Below are 21,656 nucleotides of genomic sequence, written 5' to 3' on the forward strand. Positions count from 1 at the left end.
ACACAAAAATAAACGTGAGCAAAACAAAACTGAGCAAAAGCCCCCATGGAAGTGTAATGAGTGGGTGACGTGTGAAAAGAGCGTGTAGGGTGGGAAAGTGAGTGAGGGGGGCAAAGGAGTGTCAAAGGTGTCGCAGATCAGATGGTCAGGGATAGTCTATAATATCACAAAGTATAGAACAAGTAAGTCAAAATTGTTAACCAAGTGAGGGAAAGTGTCACAATCGTGGTGTAATCCACGCATCATGAATGCAGTAAAAGGGTATATGGATCAGTAAAGAATGTATACTTACCAACCAGGTTGAGTAATAAGACCACACAGAAGCGTCCAGTGGCAGCAAATGATCCCACTGGACCTTACCTGAGGCCAGCATAGTTTATAGGTAGACTAATTTGCCTAAATGTCTCGCAGGTGCAGGTGTCCCGCCTCCTCCATCTGTTCCCCCACATGGGGAGAGCGACGCTTTAGTGGCGCTATTGGTGTGACTCCCTCGGCGTTCCGGAAGAGATGTTCTCCCGGAAATCCCCGTCACCTCCGCCGCAACTGCGTAGACGCCGTGACGTCACACGCACGCACGTGGTGACGTGCGCGTGCGGGCGAACAAGGCGTCCGGAGGGGATCCGGAATGCCGCTGGCAGGTTTTGAACGTCCACATAGTGGGCGCGTGGGGAGACGCAGGACCCTTTGCGTCGCCCCACCCTGCCAGGAAGACATGTGTGTGGTGTCTCCACCCCCCAGGCGGCATGGCCCACTGAGGCCACTAGGTGGTGGCCATAACATGGAGAAGGGGGGGAAGGGAAAGCCATAAAAAATATATATATAGAAGGGCCATCAATAGATTATTCTATCATGTGTTAGAGATGACATATATATAATTTTCACTGCCCCTCATACACATAGAAACAATAGGGTACAAAAAATGAACAAGGTATAATATGACAGCCAAAATAAAACAAAAATAAATGAAAATAAAACAAAACGGTTTTGAAATGAGAAACTGTGAACTGATTCATGTGCCAAAAGACATCTCTATAAAATCAAAATCAAAATCAAAAGGGTTTATTGGTGGTACAAGGTCCCATGGGTTGTACTATGAAATACTGAGAAATGTAAAATATATTAGCTAGGTCCAGTTGTCCAAATGGACAAGAGGGGTAACAGCTTGGGTACTGTATCTGTACAATAGAAAAGCATTTCAAACAGCATGTACAATCCCATGGGAAAAAGTTTCAAAGTTAGAGTAGCATACATCCTTCATGGGGATGAGCTTAAAGGTATTATTGCCGAGGGAAGTCCTCGCCGGGAAGGGTGTGGCCTGTCCGAGGAAGCCTTCACAAGACCAAGGCACAGAAAGTGGTTCACAGTTGATGTCTGGACTCGAGTGTCAGAAGCAACGGGGGAGGGGTGTTTAACCACCCAATTTTAGACAAAAGAAATAAAGACACTCTAGAGAGTACAGACAGGGAGGCTGTGCACCCCGGATTTAACTAGAAAACAGAAAATCCCCCTAATGGAGCTTTAATGCAGCCAGTAGTGTATGATAAACAGAATACAAAAAAAATTATCAATGGCTATTATGTTTTATTAATGCAGGCAAGTATTATCAACAAGAGTTGAGACATAGGCTAAAATCCAAAAAATAATCAAAATAAGAAAACAATACCAATGACAGAGGGCAGTGTGCGATAGAGTTACATCATGGGCAACAGTAATACAATAACACAGAGATGTTGATTGTGTGAGATACTGACGCGTTTCGACCCCAATGGGTCTTCTTCAGGGGATAAATGTATGGAAAGACTGTAACAATGTAAACATGTGTCAAACAATTTAAAACCTAAGAAAAAGAATATATAAACAGTTCCATATGGTGCATCTTTACCAGTCACGATGTATTTGATGGTTACAGGTGGCCACAGTATAAGGGAGTTTCCCTCTTGTTGTATCCCCGATCTCGTAGCCGGCGGGCCAGTCACAGGGGGAGCGAGTACCATCCACACATGTCTTGCAAGGAATCACACACTAGGTATCCCCAAAATGTAGGGGGAGAAGGGGGGGGGAGTTTTCGCACTGCACCTGCGATAAAATGTCACAATGTATATTAAGTAGCGGATTCGAAAGTCGAGTTTATAAGGCAAAAAGGACAAAGAAGGAGTATGTCTATGTGGCTGATAGAATTTCTAGGGGTTGAAAACTGAATGGCGGACGTGGTGGGAGGCGAGTCCACACAAAGGGGGAGACATCAAGGATAAGGGGGTGGGGAAGAAGGTGAAGGAAGGGAGGTGAGGGAAAGAAAAGAAGGGAAAAGGGGTGATCGGCAGAGATGGGATAAAAAAAAGGGGGGGGGGGAATGGGAAGACAGGGAAGGGAAAGAAAGGGGAGGTACGAGGGAACGGGGAAAAAAAAAAAAAACAATAATAATAGAGGAGGTGGGAAAAGAACATAGTGAGGGTCGACTCCCAGAAACACGTCCTTGTTTGTGGGTGAGAAGACTGAGACACTAGAGTGTAAGTATGTGAAGGCCAGTGAGTGTGGAGGAGGCCCTTCATGGGGCCATAAAAAGTGAATAGTGAAAAAACAAACAAAAACACAAAAATAAACGTGAGCAAAACAAAACTGAGCAAAAGCCCCCATGGAAGTGTAATGAGTGGGTGACGTGTGAAAAGAGCGTGTAGGGTGGGAAGGTGAGTGAGGGGGGCAAAGGAGTGTCAAAGGTGTCGCAGATCAGATGGTCAGGGATAGTCTATAATATCACAAAGTATAGAACAAGTAGGTCAAAATTGTTAACCAAGTGAGGGAAAGTGTCACAATCGTGGTGTAATCCACGCATCATGAATGCAGTAAAAGGGTATATGGATCGGTAAAGAATGTATACTTACCAACCAGGTTGAGTAATAAGACCACACAGAAGCGTCCAGTGGCAGCAAATGATCCCACTGGACCTTACCTGAGGCCAGCATAGTTTATAGGGAGACTAATTTGCCTAAATGTCTAGCAGGTGCAGGTGTCCCGCCTCCTCCATCTGTTCCCCCACATGGGTAGAGCGACGCTTTAGCGGCGCTATTGGTGTGACTCCCTCGGCGTTCCAGAAGAGATGTTCTCCCGGAAACCTCCGTCACCTCCGCCGCAACTGCGTAGACGCCGTGACGTCACACGCACGCACGTGGTGACGTGCGCGCGCGGGCAAACAAGGCGTCCGGAGGGGATCCGGAATGCCGCTGGCAGGTTTTGAACGTCCGCATAGTGGGCGTGTGGGGAGACGCAGGACCCTTTGCGTCGCCCCACCCTGCCAGGAAGACATGTGTGTGGTGTCTCCACCCCCCAGGCGGCATGGCCCACCGAGGCCACTAGGTGGTGGACATAACATGGAGAAGGGGGGAAGGGAAAGCCATAAAAAATATATATATAGAAGGGCCATCAATAGATTATTCTATCATGTGTTAGAGATGACATATATATAATTTTCACTGCCCCTCATACACATAGAAACAATAGGGTACAAAAAATGAACAAGGTATAATATGACAGCCAAAATAAAACAAAAATAAATGAAAATAAAACAAAACGGTTTTGAAATGAGAAACTGTGAACTGATTCATGTGCCAAAAGACATCTCTATAAAATCAAAATCAAAAGGGTTTATTGGTGGTACAAGGTCCCATGGGTTGTACTATGAAATACTGAGAAATGTAAAATATATTAGCTAGGTCCAGTTGTCCAAATGGACAAGAGGGGTAACAGCTTGGGTACTGTATCTGTACAATAGAAAAGCATTTCAAACAGCATGTACAATCCCATGGGAAAAAGTTTCAAAGTTAGAGTAGCATACATCCTTCATGGCGATGAGCTTAAAGGTATTATTGCCGAGGGAAGTCCTCGCCGGGAAGGGTGTGGCCTGTCCGAGGAAGCCTTCACAAGACCAAGGCACAGAAAGTGGTTCACATTTGATGTCTGGACTCGAGTGTCAGAAGCAACGGGGGAGGGGTGTTTAACCACCCAATTTTAGACAAAAGAAATAAAGACACTCTAGAGAGTACAGACAGGGAGGCTGCGCACCCCGGATTTAACTAGAAAACAGAAAACAGAAAATCCCCCTAATGGGGCTTTAATGCAGCCAGTAGTGTATGATAAACAGAATACAAAAAAAATTATCAATGGCTATTATGTTTTATTAATGCAGGCAAGTATTATCAACAAGAGTTGAGACATAGGCTAAAATCCAAAAAGTAATCAAAATAAGAAAACAATACCAATGACAGAGGGCAGTGTGCGATAGAGTTACATCATGGGCAACAGTAATACAATAACACAGAGATGTTGATTGTGTGATACTGACGCGTTTCGACCCCAATGGGTCTTCTTCTTCTTTGTGTGGACTCGCCTCCCACCACGTCCGCCATTCAGTTTTCAACCCCTAGAAATTCTATCAGCCACATAGACATACTCCTTCTTTGTCCTTTTTGCCTTATAAACTTGACTTTCGAATCCGCTACTTAATATACATTGTGACATTTTATCGCAGGTGCAGTGCGAAAACTCCCCCCCCCTTCTCCCCCTACATTTTGGGGATACCTAGTGTGTGATTCCTTGCAAGACATGTGTGGGTGGTACTCGCTCCCCCTGTGACTGGCCCGCCAGCTACGAGATTGGGGATACAACAAGAGGGAAACTCCCTTATACTGTGGCCACCTGTAACCATTGAATACATCGTGACTGGTAAAGATGCACCATATGGAACTGTTTATATATTCTTTTTCTTAGGTTTTAAATTGTTTGACACATGTTTACATTGTTACAGTCTTTCCATACATTTATCCTCTGAAGAAGACCCATTGGGGTCGAAACGCGTCAGTATCTCACACAATCAACATCTCTGTGTTATTGTATTACTGTTGCCCATGATGTAACTCTATCGCACACTTCCCTCTGTCATTGGTATTGTTTTCTTATTTTGATTATTTTTTGGATTTTAGCCTATGTCTCAACTCTTGTTGATAATACTTGCCTGCATTAATAAAACATAATAGCCATTGATATTTTTTTTTTTGTATTCTGTTTATCATACACTACTGGCTGCATTAAAGCCCCATTAGGGGGATTTTCTGTTTTCTAGTTAAATCCGGGGTGCGCAGCCTCCCTGTCTGTACTCTCTAGAGTGTCTTTATTTCTTTTGTCTAAAATTGGGTGGTTAAACACCCCTCCCCCGTTGGTTCTGACACTCGAGTCCAGACATCAACTGTGAACCACTTTCTGTGCCTTGGTCTTGTGAAGGCTTCCTTGGACAGGCCACACCCTTCCCGGCGAGGACTTCCCTCGGCAATAATACCTTTAAGCTCATCCCCGTGAAGGATGTATGCTACTCTAACTTTGAAACTTTTTCCCATGGGATTGTACATGCTGTTTGAAATGCTTTTCTATTGTACAGATACAGTATCCAAGCTGTTACCCCTCTTGTCCATTTGGACAACTGGACCTAGCTAATATATTTTACATTTCTCAGTATTTCATAGTACAACCCATGGGACCTTGTACCACCAATAAACCCTTTTGATTTTGATTTTGATTTTATAGAGATGTCTTTTGGCACATGAATCAGTTCACAGTTTCTCATTTCAAAACCGTTTTGTTTTATTTTCATTTATTTTTGTTTTATTTTGGCTGTCATATTATACCTTGTTAATTTTTTGTACCCTATTGTTTCTATGTGTATGAGGGGCAGTGAAAATTATATATATGTCATCTCTAACACATGATAGAATAATCTATTGATGGCCCTTCTATATATATATTTTTTATGGCTTTCCCTTCCCCCCCTTCTCCATGTTATGGCCACCACCTAGTGGCCTCAGTGGGCCATGCCGCCTGGGGGGTGGAGACACCACACACATGTCTTCCTGGCAGGGTGGGGCGTCGCAAAGGGTCCTGCGTCTCCCCACGCGCCCACTATGTGGACGTTCAAAACCTGCCAGCGGCATTCCGGATCCCCTCCGGACGCCTTGTTCGCCCGCGCGCGCACGTCACCATGTGCGTGCGTGTGACGTCACGGCGTCTACGCAGTTGCGGCGGAGGTGACGGGGGTTTCCGGGAGAACATCTCTTCCGGAACGTCGAGGGAGTCACACCAATAGCGCCGCTAAAGCGCCGCTCTCCCCATGTGGGGGAACAGATGGAGGAGGCGGGACACCTGCACCTGCGAGACATTTAGGCAAATTAGTCTCCCTATAAACTATGCTGGCCTCAGGTAAGGTCCAGTGGGATCATTTGCTGCCACTGGACGCTTCTGTGTGGTCTTATTACTCAACCTGGTTGGTAAGTATACATTCTTTACCGATCCATATACCCTTTTACTGCATTCATGATGCGTGGCTTACACCACGATTGTGACACTTTCCCTCACTTGGTTAACAATTTTGACCTACTTGTTCTATACTTTGTGATATTATAGACTATCCCTGACCATCTGATCTGCGACACCTTTGACACTCCTTTGCCCCCCTCACTCACCTTCCCACCCTACACGCTCTTTTCACACGTCACCCACTCATTACACTTCCATGGGGGCTTTTGCTCAGTTTTGTTTTGCTCACGTTTATTTTTGTGTTTTTGTTTGTTTTTTCACTATTCACTTTTTATGGCCCCATGAAGGGCCTCCTCCACACTCACTGGCCTTCACATACTTACACTCTAATGTCTCAGTCTTCTCACCCACAAACAAGGACATGTTTCTGGGAGTCGACCCTCACTATGTTCTTTTCCCACCTCCTCTATTATTATTGTTTTTTTTTTTTTGTTTTTTGTTTTTTTTCCCCGTTCCCTCGTACCTCCCCTTTCTTTCCCTTCCCTGTCTTCCCATTCCCCCCCCCCCTTTTTATCCCATCTCTGCCGATCACCCCTTTTCCCTTCTTTTCTTTCCCTCACCTCCCTTCCTTCACCTTCTTCCCCACCCCCTTATCCTTGATGTCTCCCCCTTTGTGTGGACTCACCTCCCACCATGTCCGCCATTCAGTTTTCAACCCCTAGAAATTCTATCAGCCACATAGACATACTCCTTCTTTGTCCTTTTTGCCTTATAAACTCGACTTTCGAATCCGCTACTTAATATACATTGTGACATTTTATCGCAGGTGCAGTGCGAAAACTCCCCCCCCCTCTCCCCCTACATTTTGGGGATACCTAGTGTGTGATTCCTTGCAAGACATGTGTGGGTGGTACTCGCTCCCCCTGTGACTGGCCCGCCGGCTATGAGATCGGGGATACAACAAGAGGGAAACTCCCTTATACTGTGGCCACCTGTAACCATCGAATACATCGTGACTGGTAAAGATGCACCATATGGAACTGTTTATATATTCTTTTTCTTAGGTTTTAAATTGTTTGACACATGTTTACATTGTTACAGTCTTTCCATACATTTATCCTCTGAAGAAGACCCATTGGGGTCGAAACGCGTCAGTATCTCACACAATCAACATCTCTGTGTTATTGTATTACTGTTGCCCATGATGTAACTCTATCGCACACTGCCCTCTGTCATTGGTATTGTTTTCTTATTTTGATTATTTTTTGGATTTTAGCCTATGTCTCAACTCTTGTTGATAATACTTTCCTGCATTAATAAAATATAATAGCCATTGATAATTTTTTTTGTATTTTTTTTGTATTCTGTTTATCATACACTACTGGCTGCATTAAAGCCCCATTAGGGGGATTTTCTGTTTTCTGTTTTCTAGGTAAATCCGGGGTGCGCAGCCTCCCTGTCTGTACTCTCTAGAGTGTCTTTATTTCTTCTGAGATCTTATATATATTTCTCTTAGGAGGCCTAATGGGTCTTATTAGCCTCCCGGACCTTGAAAATCAGGCATTTTTTTGCCTCATTAGTGCAGCCACTTTTTTGGAAGGTAACTCCTTTACCATAGGAATCATGCAATATGACTGCAAGTTGAGAGTAGTACAGGCTGTTTATGACCTGGCAGGGCTTTATCAGAAAATTTCTGAAATTCCAAGGCTATTGAAGGTTTTTGATGCCCTGCATAGCTTTTTACTTACAGTATCTGCTTTCTCTCAAATGTACCTTAAGCTGGACTTTGGTTTGTCAGGTGTTTCACCTTTCCTGCTGCTTACCCTAGACATGAGATTTAAGTCATCAACTTGTGAATTTTGAGGAAAATTAAGGTGGTAAAGTGTGGGTCTTCAGACAGTGAACAGTCAAATAGTCAACAGTGAACTATGTCTACATAATAAGTGGCCCCTGGTAATCTCTATTGGATAAAAAAAGGGGGGGGGGGGGGGGAGAACAAGGGGGTGGGACTTTAATTGAGGCAATACCAATTTTACCCATATACCCCCTCCTTTGGACCAACGAGGTCATAGACTCTGCAAATACTATTATGATTTATTGGTTTATCCAACATTATTTTGGTGAACTATATAAGAATCTTGTTTGCCATATATGTGATACTGCTTGTTTGATGCCACTTATACTGTATTATCATTTGAAGAGAGAGAAGAGAAGGGGGGTATAGTCCAACCATCTTCCGCATACACTATGTATTATCATTTGATAGCACTACGGATGAATCCTGTTCTGCTATATACGTGACACTGCCTTTACGATGTCATTTATACTGTATTATCATTGTACCATTGTCATATGTTGTACCTGCTTTACTTAATTGTATTGTGTGGCAATCAATTAAAAATTACAAACACACAACAAGACTTTACAATGTCCACCTTTTAAATAAATTTTTTTTTTATTTTGGCTACCACGTGCCTCATTTAAAGTCCCACCCCCTTGTTCACCCCCCCCCCCTTTTTTCTCAATGTATGACAGGGATGGAAATATGTGACCTTACCAGGCCACATTTTCATTTAAAGTCCCAAGGGATGAAACAGCTGCCCTTACCAGGCCACAGGTTCACTTAAAGTCCCTTAAACCCCCATTTTTTAATTCAATCTCTATTGGATGCTGTGTGACAGGTTGTCAACGCAAGAGCACTACTGGGTGAGAACGACAGTGTTGTCACAATAGGAAGTGTCTGAACAAGGACTTTCATGGTAGAATCACCTATATATTTTTTATTAATATAATAAACATGAAAAAGTACTTGTTGAATTTTTGGTGAGCTTTTAGTAAGTGGAAATCTCTGCAAAGTGACTCAAAATGCTCCTTTAGACAGTTGTCACTGGAACAGGGGTCAGCATCGGAAGATCACTTCTTTATCCTGTTTTGGTGGAAGATCCAATATTATGAATTTCCCCATCACTTTCTGTCCCCAATGACAATGGTCACCAAAACAAATAGAGACCATGAATACCCTTTAGGAGACAGGCGCAGCAATAAAAGTTCTACAGAGGTTTTAACCCTTCCACACTCTATTAAAAGCTAAAAAGAACAACAGTTTTGACAGTCAAGACCCCACACTTGTACATATCTGTCCTACTTTGGATGGAGGTTTCTAAAAAGTATATACAGTATATACCACTTTATACCTGTATCTGTGTTCCCTGCAGCTAAACCTCTACTCTCTATACAAAGTACGAAGGTCCAGAGAAATACAGAGAACACCCTGACCTGTAAGGCCACTGGATTCTTCCCTCCGGATATCTTGATAACTTGGTACAGAAAAGGAGAGGCCCTGAGAAATTATTCCATGGGAAAACCAGAACTGTATAAAGATGGAATGTACCAGGTGAACAGCACCATGACAATCATACCGACCGAAGATGACCAGAACCAGACCTTCTCCTGTAAAGTCCAACATGACTCTCTACAAGAACCTCTGCAGAAGGACTTCCAGCTTTTCTTTGAAGGTATGGATAATCATCCAGTCTCTCTGGCAAATATGATTTAAATCTAGGTTTGCCTTCACACTTGTGCAGCTCTGGGAGCCACATTCAGCCCATTCATTTGAATGCTGAAAGTAAACCAACAGCGCTAAGCCCGCTAAATCCTTACACGAAGAGAACTTTAAATAAAACAAGCTGCTACTGATAAAATAAGTGTGTCCACAAGTGCAAATTGTATATGTTAATTACAGCAGCGCTAGTTTTGATAAACATTATTACATAAGTGCAAAAAGTGCATAAATATTTTACCATTAAACACTAAAACAAAAAAAATCACATAAGTGTAAACAGTGTATAGATATTATATGAGATAGAAAGTCCACTTAACCAAAAGTCCATGATGTGGAAAAATGTAAAATAATACCAAAATATTAGTTCATAAATATGTTCCACATTTAAAGGTGCTCCACTTATTCCACTGAAATTAAATCTACGACCCAGTGCACTCCGTTTAGACAGCCTGGACACAGCAGAATAGGTGAACCTATTTTAAATAACAACTGGTCAAAAAGTGCTTTTAGAAGGGGAACTGTGCCTTTTTTCTTGAATCCTCCAGATTCAGGTACACATGGCTTATATAAAGGAACAGATATATTTGGCTCATATAAATGGGGGGACAAAGAGTGAGACTCATCATGTACAATTTTAAAAAATGTTCTTAACCGCTTAACAACCGGCCCATAGCCGAATGACGGCTACAAGGTGGTTGCATAACTCTGGGAGGGTGTACAGTGACGTCCTCCCAGAATCTCGCTCTCGCGCGCCCCCCTGGGGCGCGCACCTGAGAACATCCGTGACCGACGATGATTTACCGTGATCACGGATCACGGTAAATGGCTGCTGATAGCGACCGTTTACCACATGATCTCTCCGTCAAATGACGGAGCGATCACTTGTAAACAAGCCGGCGTCATGTCATGACGCTGGTTCCTCTTTCCCCTCTGTGTACCGATCAATACAGTGTGAGAGGAGAGGGGAAGAGATTGGATGGCAGCAGCGCTGTGGGCTGGATCTGTAGTGCCCACAGCGCTGCTCTGTGACAATTGCAGTCACATCCAGCCATCCACCCATCCATGCTCAGCCATCCCTCCATACTCTGTAATACCCTGCAATACCCTGCAATATTCTGCAATACCCTGCAATACCCTGCAATACCCTGCAATATTATGCAATACCCTGCAATACTCTGCAATACCCTGCAATACCCTGCAATACCCAGCAATACCCCGCAGTACCCTGCAATACCCCGCACTACTCTGCAATACCCTGTAATGCTCTGCAATACCCTGCAATATCCAGCAATATCCCGCAATACTCTGCAATACCCTGCAATACTCTGCAATACTCTGTATTACCTTGCAATACTCTGCAATACCCTGCAATACCCCACACTACTCTGCAATACTCTGCAATACCCTGCAACATTCTGCAATACCTTGCAATACCCCGCAATACTCTGCAATACCCCGCAATACCCTGCAATAACCTGCAATACTCTGCAATACCCTGCAATACCCTGCCATACTCTGCAATACCCTGCCATACTCTGCAATACCCTGCCATACTCTGCAATACTCTGTGATACCCAGCCATCTCTGCCATACCCAGTCATACTCGGCAATACCCTGCCATACTCAGCCATACCCAGCCATGCTCAGCCATGCTCAGCCATACTCGGCCATGCTCGGCCATAATCTGCCATGCTCAGCCATTCTCGGCTGTACTCGGCCTCTGTATGTGGCCAGGCTGTGGAAGTCTCACACATGTGGTATCGCATGTGGTATGTACATGCTATGTGTTAGAAATATTGTATAAATGGACAACTATGTGTTAAAAAAAATGCGTTTTAACCACTTCCTGTCTACCGTCATATGACGTCCTTGATTTTGTGTGGGGATATCAGAATGATTCCTGCAGCTTCATTTTTTCTTATTTTATTTCAGGCACAGCCTAGAGGTGAGATGTGAGGTCTTATTGACCCCATATCTCACTGTAAAGAGGACCTGTCATGCCATATTCCTATTACAAGGGATGTTTACATTCCTTGTAATAGGAATAAAAGTGATCAAAAAATGTATTTTTTGGAAAAAAGTGTCAAACTAAAATAAATAAAGTAAAATGAACAATAAAAAAAAAAAATTTTTAAAGCGCCCCTGTCCTCGTGTGCTCGCATGCAGAAGTGAACACATACTTAAGTCCCACCCACATATGAAAACGGTGTTCAAACTACACATGTGAGGTATCACTGCGATCGGTAGAGCGAGAGCAATAATTGTGACCCTAGAACTCCTTCTTAACTCAAAACATGTAACCAGTAAAAAATGTTATAGTGTCACCTATGGGGATATTTAAGTAGCAAAGTTTGGCGCCATTCCACGAGCGTGTGCAATTTTGAAAGGTGACATGTTAGGAATCTCTTTACTCGGCGTAACTTCATCTTTCACATTATGCAAAAACATTGGGCTAACTTTACTGTTTTGTTTTTTTTTAAAGCACAAAACAGTTTTTTTTCCAAAAAAATGCATTAGAAAAATTGCTGCGCAAATACCGTGCGAGATAAAAAGTTGCAACGACCGCCATTGTATTCTCTAGGGTCTTTGCTAAAAAAACATATATAATATTTTTGGGTTCTATGTAATTTTCTAGCAAATAAATGATGATTTTTACATGTAGGAGAGAAATGTCAGAATTGGCCTGGGTGCTCCAGAATGCCTGAAGGTGCTCCCCTGCATGTTGGGTCTCTGTATGTGGCCACGCTGTGTAAAAGTCTCACACATGTGGTAATACAATAAAAGGACCGCGCTACTAAAAAGTAACAAACAGTAAGGGAGTGCTGCAAAATCTAATGGTGTTCACAAGTCAACCAGTAAATAAAGTGCATATACAAAATGATTTCACGCAAAACCATAAATAAACGGTCAGTGAAATGACCACAAAATGATCATAAATGGGCACATCAAAAAATGTAGATAAAAAATTAAAAATTATAGTGAATGAAGTCACAGTGCTAAATGGCTAAATGTTGACTCTTGACAGAATTGTCATTGAACAATCAAAGAAGAAATGATAATGTGTATCAAAAAAATAATGATAATAATAATAATAATAATAATGTATAAAGTGAAAGTGGTAGTGTACAATCGTGAATAGATCATGATAAGTGGTAGAGAAAAATATTCTATATATAATAAGTCTGAAAAAATGGTAAAGAACAGTTCATGGATCTTTTCAGTAGAGGCAACAAATTCTAACGAGTGGGCAGTGGTAAGATGTCATCTATAGAATGTGCTCACAGAGCCCTTACCTTAAAAGGTATGGGTAAATGCCTTAATGATCGTGGTAGTGGTTTCATCCTGGAAGTAGATGACAGATGTATGGCCGGATCAGGCTCGCATCAAAGTTCCGGATGGGCATGCAGAAAGAAAGGAAGAAAGGGGGCCTCCAATCGTGTAGTAACATAGACCAAAGTTTATTTTATAAAACGCTGTACAGGGCAGTGGAAAAGCACAGCACAGCAAACAAAAGGGCGTACCGCCATCACCTAATACATCACTTCCGGTCCGCAACAAAAACAACTCAGTCAAATGGTGATAGCTTCCGGTTGCGTCTAGTATCTCAATCCTATGCAACGCGTAGTGTTTATTGGTATAATATGTATTCACGGTTTGCACTTATGCAATCATTTTTATCAAAACTAGTGCTGCTGTAATTAACACATTCATTTGAATAGGCTGCCGTGCCTCCTGAAATCACAAGGAAAAGGTCCCTGCTCCATTTTTTTAAATCACAGTCTGCATGGAAACCACAAGAGCAGTGCAATTCCCAGCGTGGAAAACGGCTGCTGTGATTTCCAGTGTGTGTGTGTGCCGTTAGAATTAAGGGCACCCGCACGCGCCTCTTGTGTTTTTCTGTGTGGGTGGTTGTGGCTGCGGGAACAGGTGCAGACCTGCATGTAAATGAAGTGAAAGGATACATTAGTGGGATGGGTTGTAAGAAAGAAAAGGGGAGGAGACTTACTTGCAAAAAAATAGTGAGGTCAGAAAGGCAAGAGGTTTATTAGGACATTTTGGGACTGTTAAGAGAACAGACCAGGCAGGAACATCCGTGCCTTCCTCCATCCCTTAGAATGAGGTTCTAAATATATAAGGAGTGAAGGGTTTACAAAGGGTGGGTGTGGTCATTAGTCAGGGGAGGAGTTTTATGTCACAGCAGAGATGGGACTTTTATTGTTATCAAATATTGTAACTCATTTTGCTCTGTTTGGTTGATGGGCTTGTTAAACACAATGGTCACAACATCTATTTTCCATGGGTGTTAAGATGTATGTGAATCCTTAACCTGCAGCTCACTTTAACCACTTTGGCACTAGAGAATTTTTTTTATTTTTTTATTTTTTTATTTTTTTTGCAAATATGGAAAAATCGCAATCTTAAGACATAAAATTACTTAAATCCCCAGAACATTATTCTGAAAACAGCGACCCTATAGAATAAAAAGATGATAGTTGTATTTTTTTATGTCGCACCATATTTGCTCAACTGTTTATCAAATGCAAATTTTCAGGAAAAAAATGTTACATTGTATTATGGGCGTAACATGTTGCTAAAAAAATACATACAGACCTGTCAGCTAGAATCCATATGAAAAGCACAGGTGCTATAAAATAGAGGCCTTTCTGTATACTCAATGGACAGTAATATCGAAGAGCAAAAAATCTCCAGTGCAGCTTTAATGTGTATGGACATCTTAAAGCAGAACTCCATCCAAAAGGGGAAGTTCCACTTTAAGGCCTCCTCCCCCCTCCTCTTTGACATTTGGCATTCCACCTCCACTTAGACTGCCTAGGTGATCTGACCGGACGTTCTCCTTCCCCTCTCCCATACTGCAGTCTTCTGGGACACATCACAGGTCTCAGAAGACTGCCGGACCATTCAGAATGCGCGGCTCATGCAAACTGTGACAGCCAGGTACCCACAGTTAAGATGCTGGCACCAAAAACGGTCCCCAGTGCCCCCTCGGGTGATCACAGCACTGCATCCTGGTACAGGTAAGTATCTGTTTAATAAAAGTCAGCAGCTACAGTCTTTGTGGCTGCTGACATTTAATTTTCAGAAAAACGTCTGGAACACCTCTTTAGAGAATAATTCCGGCCATCGGTACGTTATACATAACTTTGTAACGTTGCAAAAGGTGGAGTTGGCCTTTAGGTAAAGCTGTGGCCAAAACATTCCAAGGTAACACTGCTGTATGAGGCCTCATATACGGGAGCCAGCTGAGCCCATTCAGTGTAATTCCCAATGTACTTCCTCCACCTGGGCAGCCCAGTTGCAGCGTACAGCCTGTCATTCATATGAATGGCTGTGCAACGCTGTACTCATTGTATAGAAGGGTGCTATCATAAACTCAAGTTTAGTGTTTTATTTTGGATATTGGGTAGTTCACCAGTGAGATTGTTCTTTCATCTCTTGTTCTTTCAAGATGTGTTAAAAAGACACTTGCTTATCTTTAATGTTTTTTTTTTTTTTTTTTTTTTTTACAGATATAGAAACATCGTCTAATGTGGTCACTGTGGTCTGTATTATTCTGGCTTTGATGACAATAATTGGAGTTGGGATCGGGATTTTTTGGTGGAGGCAAAAATACAGAAAAAAAGGTAATATTCATAAAAACTCTGCAAATTGCTGGGCTTTCAGGTATGAAATGTAAATCAATGTATACTTTGTCCTAATTGAATGTTTATGTTGCTAAAAGAACTGCAGACTACAGTGCATTGTAATAATTTGTGGTGCACAGAGTTGAATAAAGTGTCATTTTGTAACATTTTAATAACATTACATTAAAAAAAAAAAAAAAAACACTGTGGGGTTTATTTACTAAAGCTGGAGCGTGCAAAATCAGTCTCACTTTTGCATTAAAACCAATCAGCTTTCAGGTTTTATTGCCAAAGCTTAATTGAACAAGTTGAAGTTAGAAGCTGATTGGTTTCCCTGTAGAAGTGAGACTGATTTTGCACTCTCTAGCTATAGTAAATAAACCCCTGTTAGTCTGTGATGCATTGTAATGGCTGCTCTTACACAACGCACCCCAGCATGTACACATTTGTGCACAGAGTTAAAAAAAAAGTGTTAGCTTTAATAATTTTTTTTAAACAGTTTGGATGCATTGTAACAACGCATCTCAGAGCACATGTACAAAGCACACCAGTGCACATGTGTTATGTGCTCCATAATGTCCTCCCGTCGATGTGAATGGGCCATATGAATTTACAGTTATAAGTGGCAATAGAACCTTTGCTTACAAAAGTGAATGTCTTAAATGACTTCTCTAATGCATCTGTGCACCGATAAACAGTCCTATAGGTATTATTGAATTCTTCCCTGAAGGTGAAAGGAGGAGTATGTTCTGCAAAGTGCCCTAAGCCCTGGTTCTGTACTGACTGCTGGTTAGAAATTGTGCAAGTTCAGCTGAACTCTCACGATTTCATACCCACATGTCAGTCTGACTTTGGAAGTGATTTCAGAGACATCTATGGGGGTTCATGCACAGATGTATATTGAAATCAGGGCCGGTGCTACCACTAGGCAAACTAAGCAGCCGCCTAGGGCGCACTGCTACCTAGGGCACCTGGCCGCTGGTGATCCTACTTTCTGGCTCTGCAACATGTAACTAACTCTCCACAGGCAGCCGATCCATCCGTCCGTAGTGTCAGAGGCGAAGCGGCGGCGGAGGACTGTGCCCCGATGGCAGAATGGAACATCCCCTGCACGCCTGTATGATCAGTGACCTGCTGTCTGTCCCACCAGTCTCTGAGTCAGTGGCGTATACATGTGTGCGGGGGGAACTGTGACCCACATGGATGATCCCCTGGTTGACAGTCAGGGATGATCGGTGCAGCGGGAGGGACAGCTGCAAGCACCAATCTCTGTATAGCCTTCAGTGAAGGAGCTGACAGCGGCTTCTCCTCCTCTCCCTCCCACAGCTGTCAGCTGAAATGCCATACAGGGAGATCTGTGCTCGCAGCTGTCCCCCGCCGTACTAGTCATTCCCGACAGTCCTCCATCTCCAGCCCGTGTCCTCCTTTTCTGGCCCCTCTCCATGTCCTCCTCCTCCGACCCCTGTTGTTTGCTCCTCCTCCGCCCCCCCCTTCGGCCCACCGCAGCCGGCTTCCCTCCTCTCCTCTGCCGCCAGCTTCGGTGAATGTGTCAGGATGGAGAGCAGAGGAAGGAGCCAGTAAATGTGTCATTTACCAGCTCCTTCCTTTTCTGAATTGGACACAGTGAGTGAGTAACCTATGTGTACTCCGCTTCAGTTTATGAATGGACAGGAGCCTCTGCCTCCTGTTCATCTTTAATGCTGAGGCTTCTGAGAAAGGGACTGGGGAATCTGTGTCCTCAGTCCCTTTCAAAGGGGAGATGTCAAGGGTCTGTTTAGACGTCTTATAGCTCACCAAAGCCCCCCAACAGTGCTGATAAAGATAAAAAAAAATACAATATAAAAATATGTAATTGTAAAAAATGATAAAAAATAATATAAGATAAAAAACTACTGACACCATCCCCTCCTGCCCTACCGACCTTTTACACTGCCCCAACCCCCTCCACCCCACAAAGAAAAGCATTGTGAAAAAAAATTAAATTGTAAAAAAATAAACACATAAAAATAAAAAACAACTGACACCGTCTACTACCCCATAGATCTATGAAATTGAATTGATTACATTGCCCTCAGGTGGCAATCAAACACCTAGGTATAAATGTGCCACATCCTATGTAATCTATAAACGCTGAATAAAGGAATAATGGACTTTGTAGGCACGTATAAAAATATATAACCATTTTTAATTGTTTCTGCTTCCAGGGGTAGCTTCTTTCAGAGCGCCTGGGGAACGTTGTCCTGACTCCTTTATATGTACATCTCGGCTGAGCTCCGTCAGACTAGCGTCTGACGTCACTCAGCCTGGCCGCTGATGCACCGCGCATGCGCCGACAGGTGTATGTGCACTAGAGTATCGGACATTCCGGTCCTAGTGCCCGCCGTCTGCGGTGGCTGCAGTGCGCCTAGGGGACACAGATGGAGAGTGTGTCCAAGTTGCTGCGGGTAGATGCATGGCCCCCCATCCTAGGTGAAGGTGGCCCAGGAGGGTGGGTTGCAGCCCCAACGGCTTGGGTGGACACACATCCCTACCGTGTCCACAGTGGTATTCCGCAGCTGATGCCCCCCATGGCCAAAAAGGGGAACTGCGGTCAAAATTCCCAGTCATAAGAGTGGAGAGACATTATACATATGTATATATATATATATATCACAATAATTCAAATCTAGCAGTCCAGTGTAAATTGACAATTGGACAATTGCTATACTTATACACATTATTTGTTGGAACTTTGACTTCAAAAGGCATTTGATACTTGAATTTATGAAACAATTTGTATGCAGAACAATTTCGTAATTATTGCAAGTTGTCAGGGCCAACAAGATGAATACATATACATGATTGTTATAGTTTGGTATATGACCAAACTGAATAGTACACGTAATATATTGTAAATGCTTGACCAGGGATCAAAGAGGCCACCTCAAAGGTCCCTCAAAGGAAGGGCCGGTATGATAGTATCTCGTTGATGCCTGGTGACTAATGCCCCGTACACACGATCCGAAAATCGTACGAAAAATGCCGCATTCGAATCGATCGTACGATAATCGGATCGTTAGTACAGAGCTTTCGAGAGCCAATCAGGACAGTTCATCCGATATTATTCTATCGGACATGCACGGAAATTTTTTTCGTACGATGCCAGATCGTACGATTTTTGTTTCATCAGTACACCTATCGTTTGAAAATGCAATACAAATTCATTACAACACATGACAGCACTTCCGAATTTTTATGCTGTCGTACGGGAATTTTCGTGACTTTAGTAAACTCATCAGATTCGACGTGAGATCAGTATGCAAAAAAAAACGGCCGATCATTCGTCCGATAATCGGATCGTGTGTACGGGGCTTAGTCACTTCAAGGCGCTAAAACCAGAATGTTTCCTTCTGGAGAATGCATTTGTCCCAGTTTCCGCCACATGTGTCCTCAGGTATTACCTCCAAAACAATAAAATGGACAAGGGTAACATCAAACTTATGATTAGGGATGGGCTGTCTGTTTGAGTTGAACATGAGTTCGACTCAAACATTGGCTGTTCGCCCGTTCGCCGAATAGAGAACAATTTGGGGTGTTCGCGACATATTCGAAAGCCACGGAACACCCTTTAAAAGTCTATGGGAGAAATCAAAAGTGCTAATTTTAAAGGCTATTATGCAAGTTATTGTCATAAAAAGGGTTTGGGGACCCGGGTCCTGCCCCAGGGGACATGTATCAATGCAAAAAAAAGTTTTGAAAACGTCAGTGTTTTCGGGAGCAGTGATTTTAATGATGCTTAAAGTGAAACAATAAAAGTGTAATATCCCTTTAAATTTCGTACCTGGGGGGTGTCTATAGTATGCCTGTAAAGTAGCTCATGTTTCCCACGTTTAGAAAAGTCCCTGCACAAAATGTCATTTCTAAAGGAAAAAAAGTAATTTAAAACTACTCGTGGCTATTAATGAATTGTCGGGTCCCGCAATACAGATGAAAGTCATTGAAAACAACGGCATGGGATTCCTCCCAGTCAATTACCAGGCCCTTTGGGTCTGGTATGAATATTAGGGGAACCCTGAACCAAAATTTTTTAAAGAAATTGCGTGGGGGTCCCCCCAAATTCCTTTACCAGGCCCTTCAGGTCTAGTAAGGATATTAAGGGGAACCCTGCGCCAATTTTTTAAAAAAAAATGGTGTAGGGGTCCCCCTCAAAATCCATAACAGACCCTTTAGGTCTGGTATGGATTTTAAGGGCAACCCCGTGCCAAAATTTACAAAAAAATTGGCGTGGGGTTCCCCCCCAAAAATCCATACCAGACCCTAAAGGGTCTGGTATGGATTTAGAGGGGGACCCCTACGCCATTTTTTAAAAAATATTTGGTGCAGGGTTCCCCTTAATATTCATACCAGACCTGAAGAGCCTGGTAATGGAATTTGGGTGGACCCCCACGCTAATTTTGTTAAAGATTTTGGTTTGGGGTTCCCCTTAATATTCATTCCAGACCTGAAGGGTCTGGTAATGCACTGTGGGGGATCCCAGGCCGTTTTTTTTAATGACTTTCATCTGTGTTGCGGGACCCGACAATTCATTAATAGCCGCAAGTAGTATTTTCCTTTAGAAATTACATTTTGTGCAGGGACTTTTCTAAACACGGGAAACATGCGCCACTTTATAGGTATACTATAGACACCCCCCAGGTACGAAATTTAAAGGAATATTTTACTTTTATTGTTTCACTTTAAGCATTATTAAAATCACTGCTCCCGAAAAAATGGCCGTTTTTAAAACTTTTTTTTTGCATGATACATGTCCCCTGGGGCAGGACTCAGGTCCCCAAACACATTTTTATGACAATAACTTGCATATTAGCCTTTAAAATTAGCACTTTTGATTTTTCACGTTCGAGTCCCATAGACTTTAACGGTGTTTGAACAAATTTTTTGCCTGTTCGCATGTTCTGGATGTGAACCGAACCCGGGGGTGTTTGGCCCATCCCTACTTATGATATAGACCCAGGTGGCGGCTGACTGATGTAAGCATTTTTGCAAATTGGGAGTAATAAATATGGTCATATATGCGTTGTTTTAGTTGCCAAATTGTCTTGCCTAGACTAAATTATTTTGTTAAAATAATTAATTAATTTTCGTAGACTAAATTAATACTATTTTATTCTACTAAAACTAACACAATTGAACTAAAATGTGACTAAAACTAAAATTGCATTTTAGTCAAAAGACTATGACTAAAACTAAATTGAAATCTGACGTCAAAATTAACATCGCACTACTAAATAAGAATATGTAGGGGGCATCTACTAAGCTGCTAAAAGAAAGAAGAAAAAAAATAAGAAAAAAGGCATTTCTTATTTTTTTCTTAGTATTTCATGTTGGTAATATATTCAGGTAATATGTGCAATGGCATTACAGCCAACAGAGTTTAAGTTTTTCGTTTTTTTTTAAATTTTCATGTTGCACATCTGCTTGTCAAAAAGCAATATTTTTGTTTGTTTATTGGTTTTATTTATAAAGACGTCCTATGCATTAAGGTGAAAAAACTTCTGACACTGACCGACCCCCCTCCCCCCCCCCAGCCCCACGCCCCCAATTTACTCACCTGAGCCCGTTCGTTCCCTCGGTGGAGACACGCTCTACCTCTCTGCCCCTTGTCTCTGCCCTTGATTGGATAGATTGATAGCAGCACAGCCATTGGCTCCCTCTGCTTTCAATCAAATCCAATGACACGGGCACCGGGGGGCGGGGCTGAGTCCAGCATTCTGTGTCTTTGGACACAAATGCTGGACTCGGGAGCACGCGTGCACAGTAACCCCCCCCCCCCCACCCCCGGGAAAGCACTTCTCCTAGGGGGTTTCCAGATGCCAGGAGGAGCCGTGAGCGCCACCAGGGGACCCCGGAAGAGGAGGATCGGGGCTACTCTGTGCAAAATGAACTGCACAGTGGAGGTAAATATGACATATTTGTTATTAAAAAAAACAAGGGCTTAGTAACCCTTTAATTCCAGAAATAAAAATATCCTATTAGATTTTTACTCCAGGAGTATATAATACAGTAAGTTTGACAATTCTAAAGAAATTATTAAATAATGCATTAAAATTTAACTAATCCCATTAGATTTTAGTCAACTAAAACACAGCTAAAACTTAAACAATTCAGATAACTAA

The 21,656-nt window shown here is 42.6% G+C and overlaps 1 protein-coding gene across 4 annotated transcripts in view; it reads left to right on the forward strand.

The window, feature by feature from the left end:
* The window catches only part of LOC141148578 (uncharacterized), a 202,464-nt gene that overhangs the window by 123,476 nt on the left and 57,332 nt on the right, over positions 1-21,656 (forward strand). For all 4 annotated transcript variants that reach the window (XM_073636141.1, XM_073636140.1, XM_073636142.1 and 1 more), the window contains exons 3-4: positions 9,513-9,812; positions 15,388-15,501. In XM_073636141.1, the coding sequence (XP_073492242.1) occupies positions 9,513-9,812; positions 15,388-15,501 (414 nt within the window). The remainder of the gene's footprint in view (positions 1-9,512; positions 9,813-15,387; positions 15,502-21,656) is intronic.

The sequence above is a fragment of the Aquarana catesbeiana genome, linkage group LG06, assembly GCF_042186555.1.
Source record: "Aquarana catesbeiana isolate 2022-GZ linkage group LG06, ASM4218655v1, whole genome shotgun sequence".
NCBI classification, from domain to species: domain Eukaryota; kingdom Metazoa; phylum Chordata; class Amphibia; order Anura; family Ranidae; genus Aquarana; species Aquarana catesbeiana.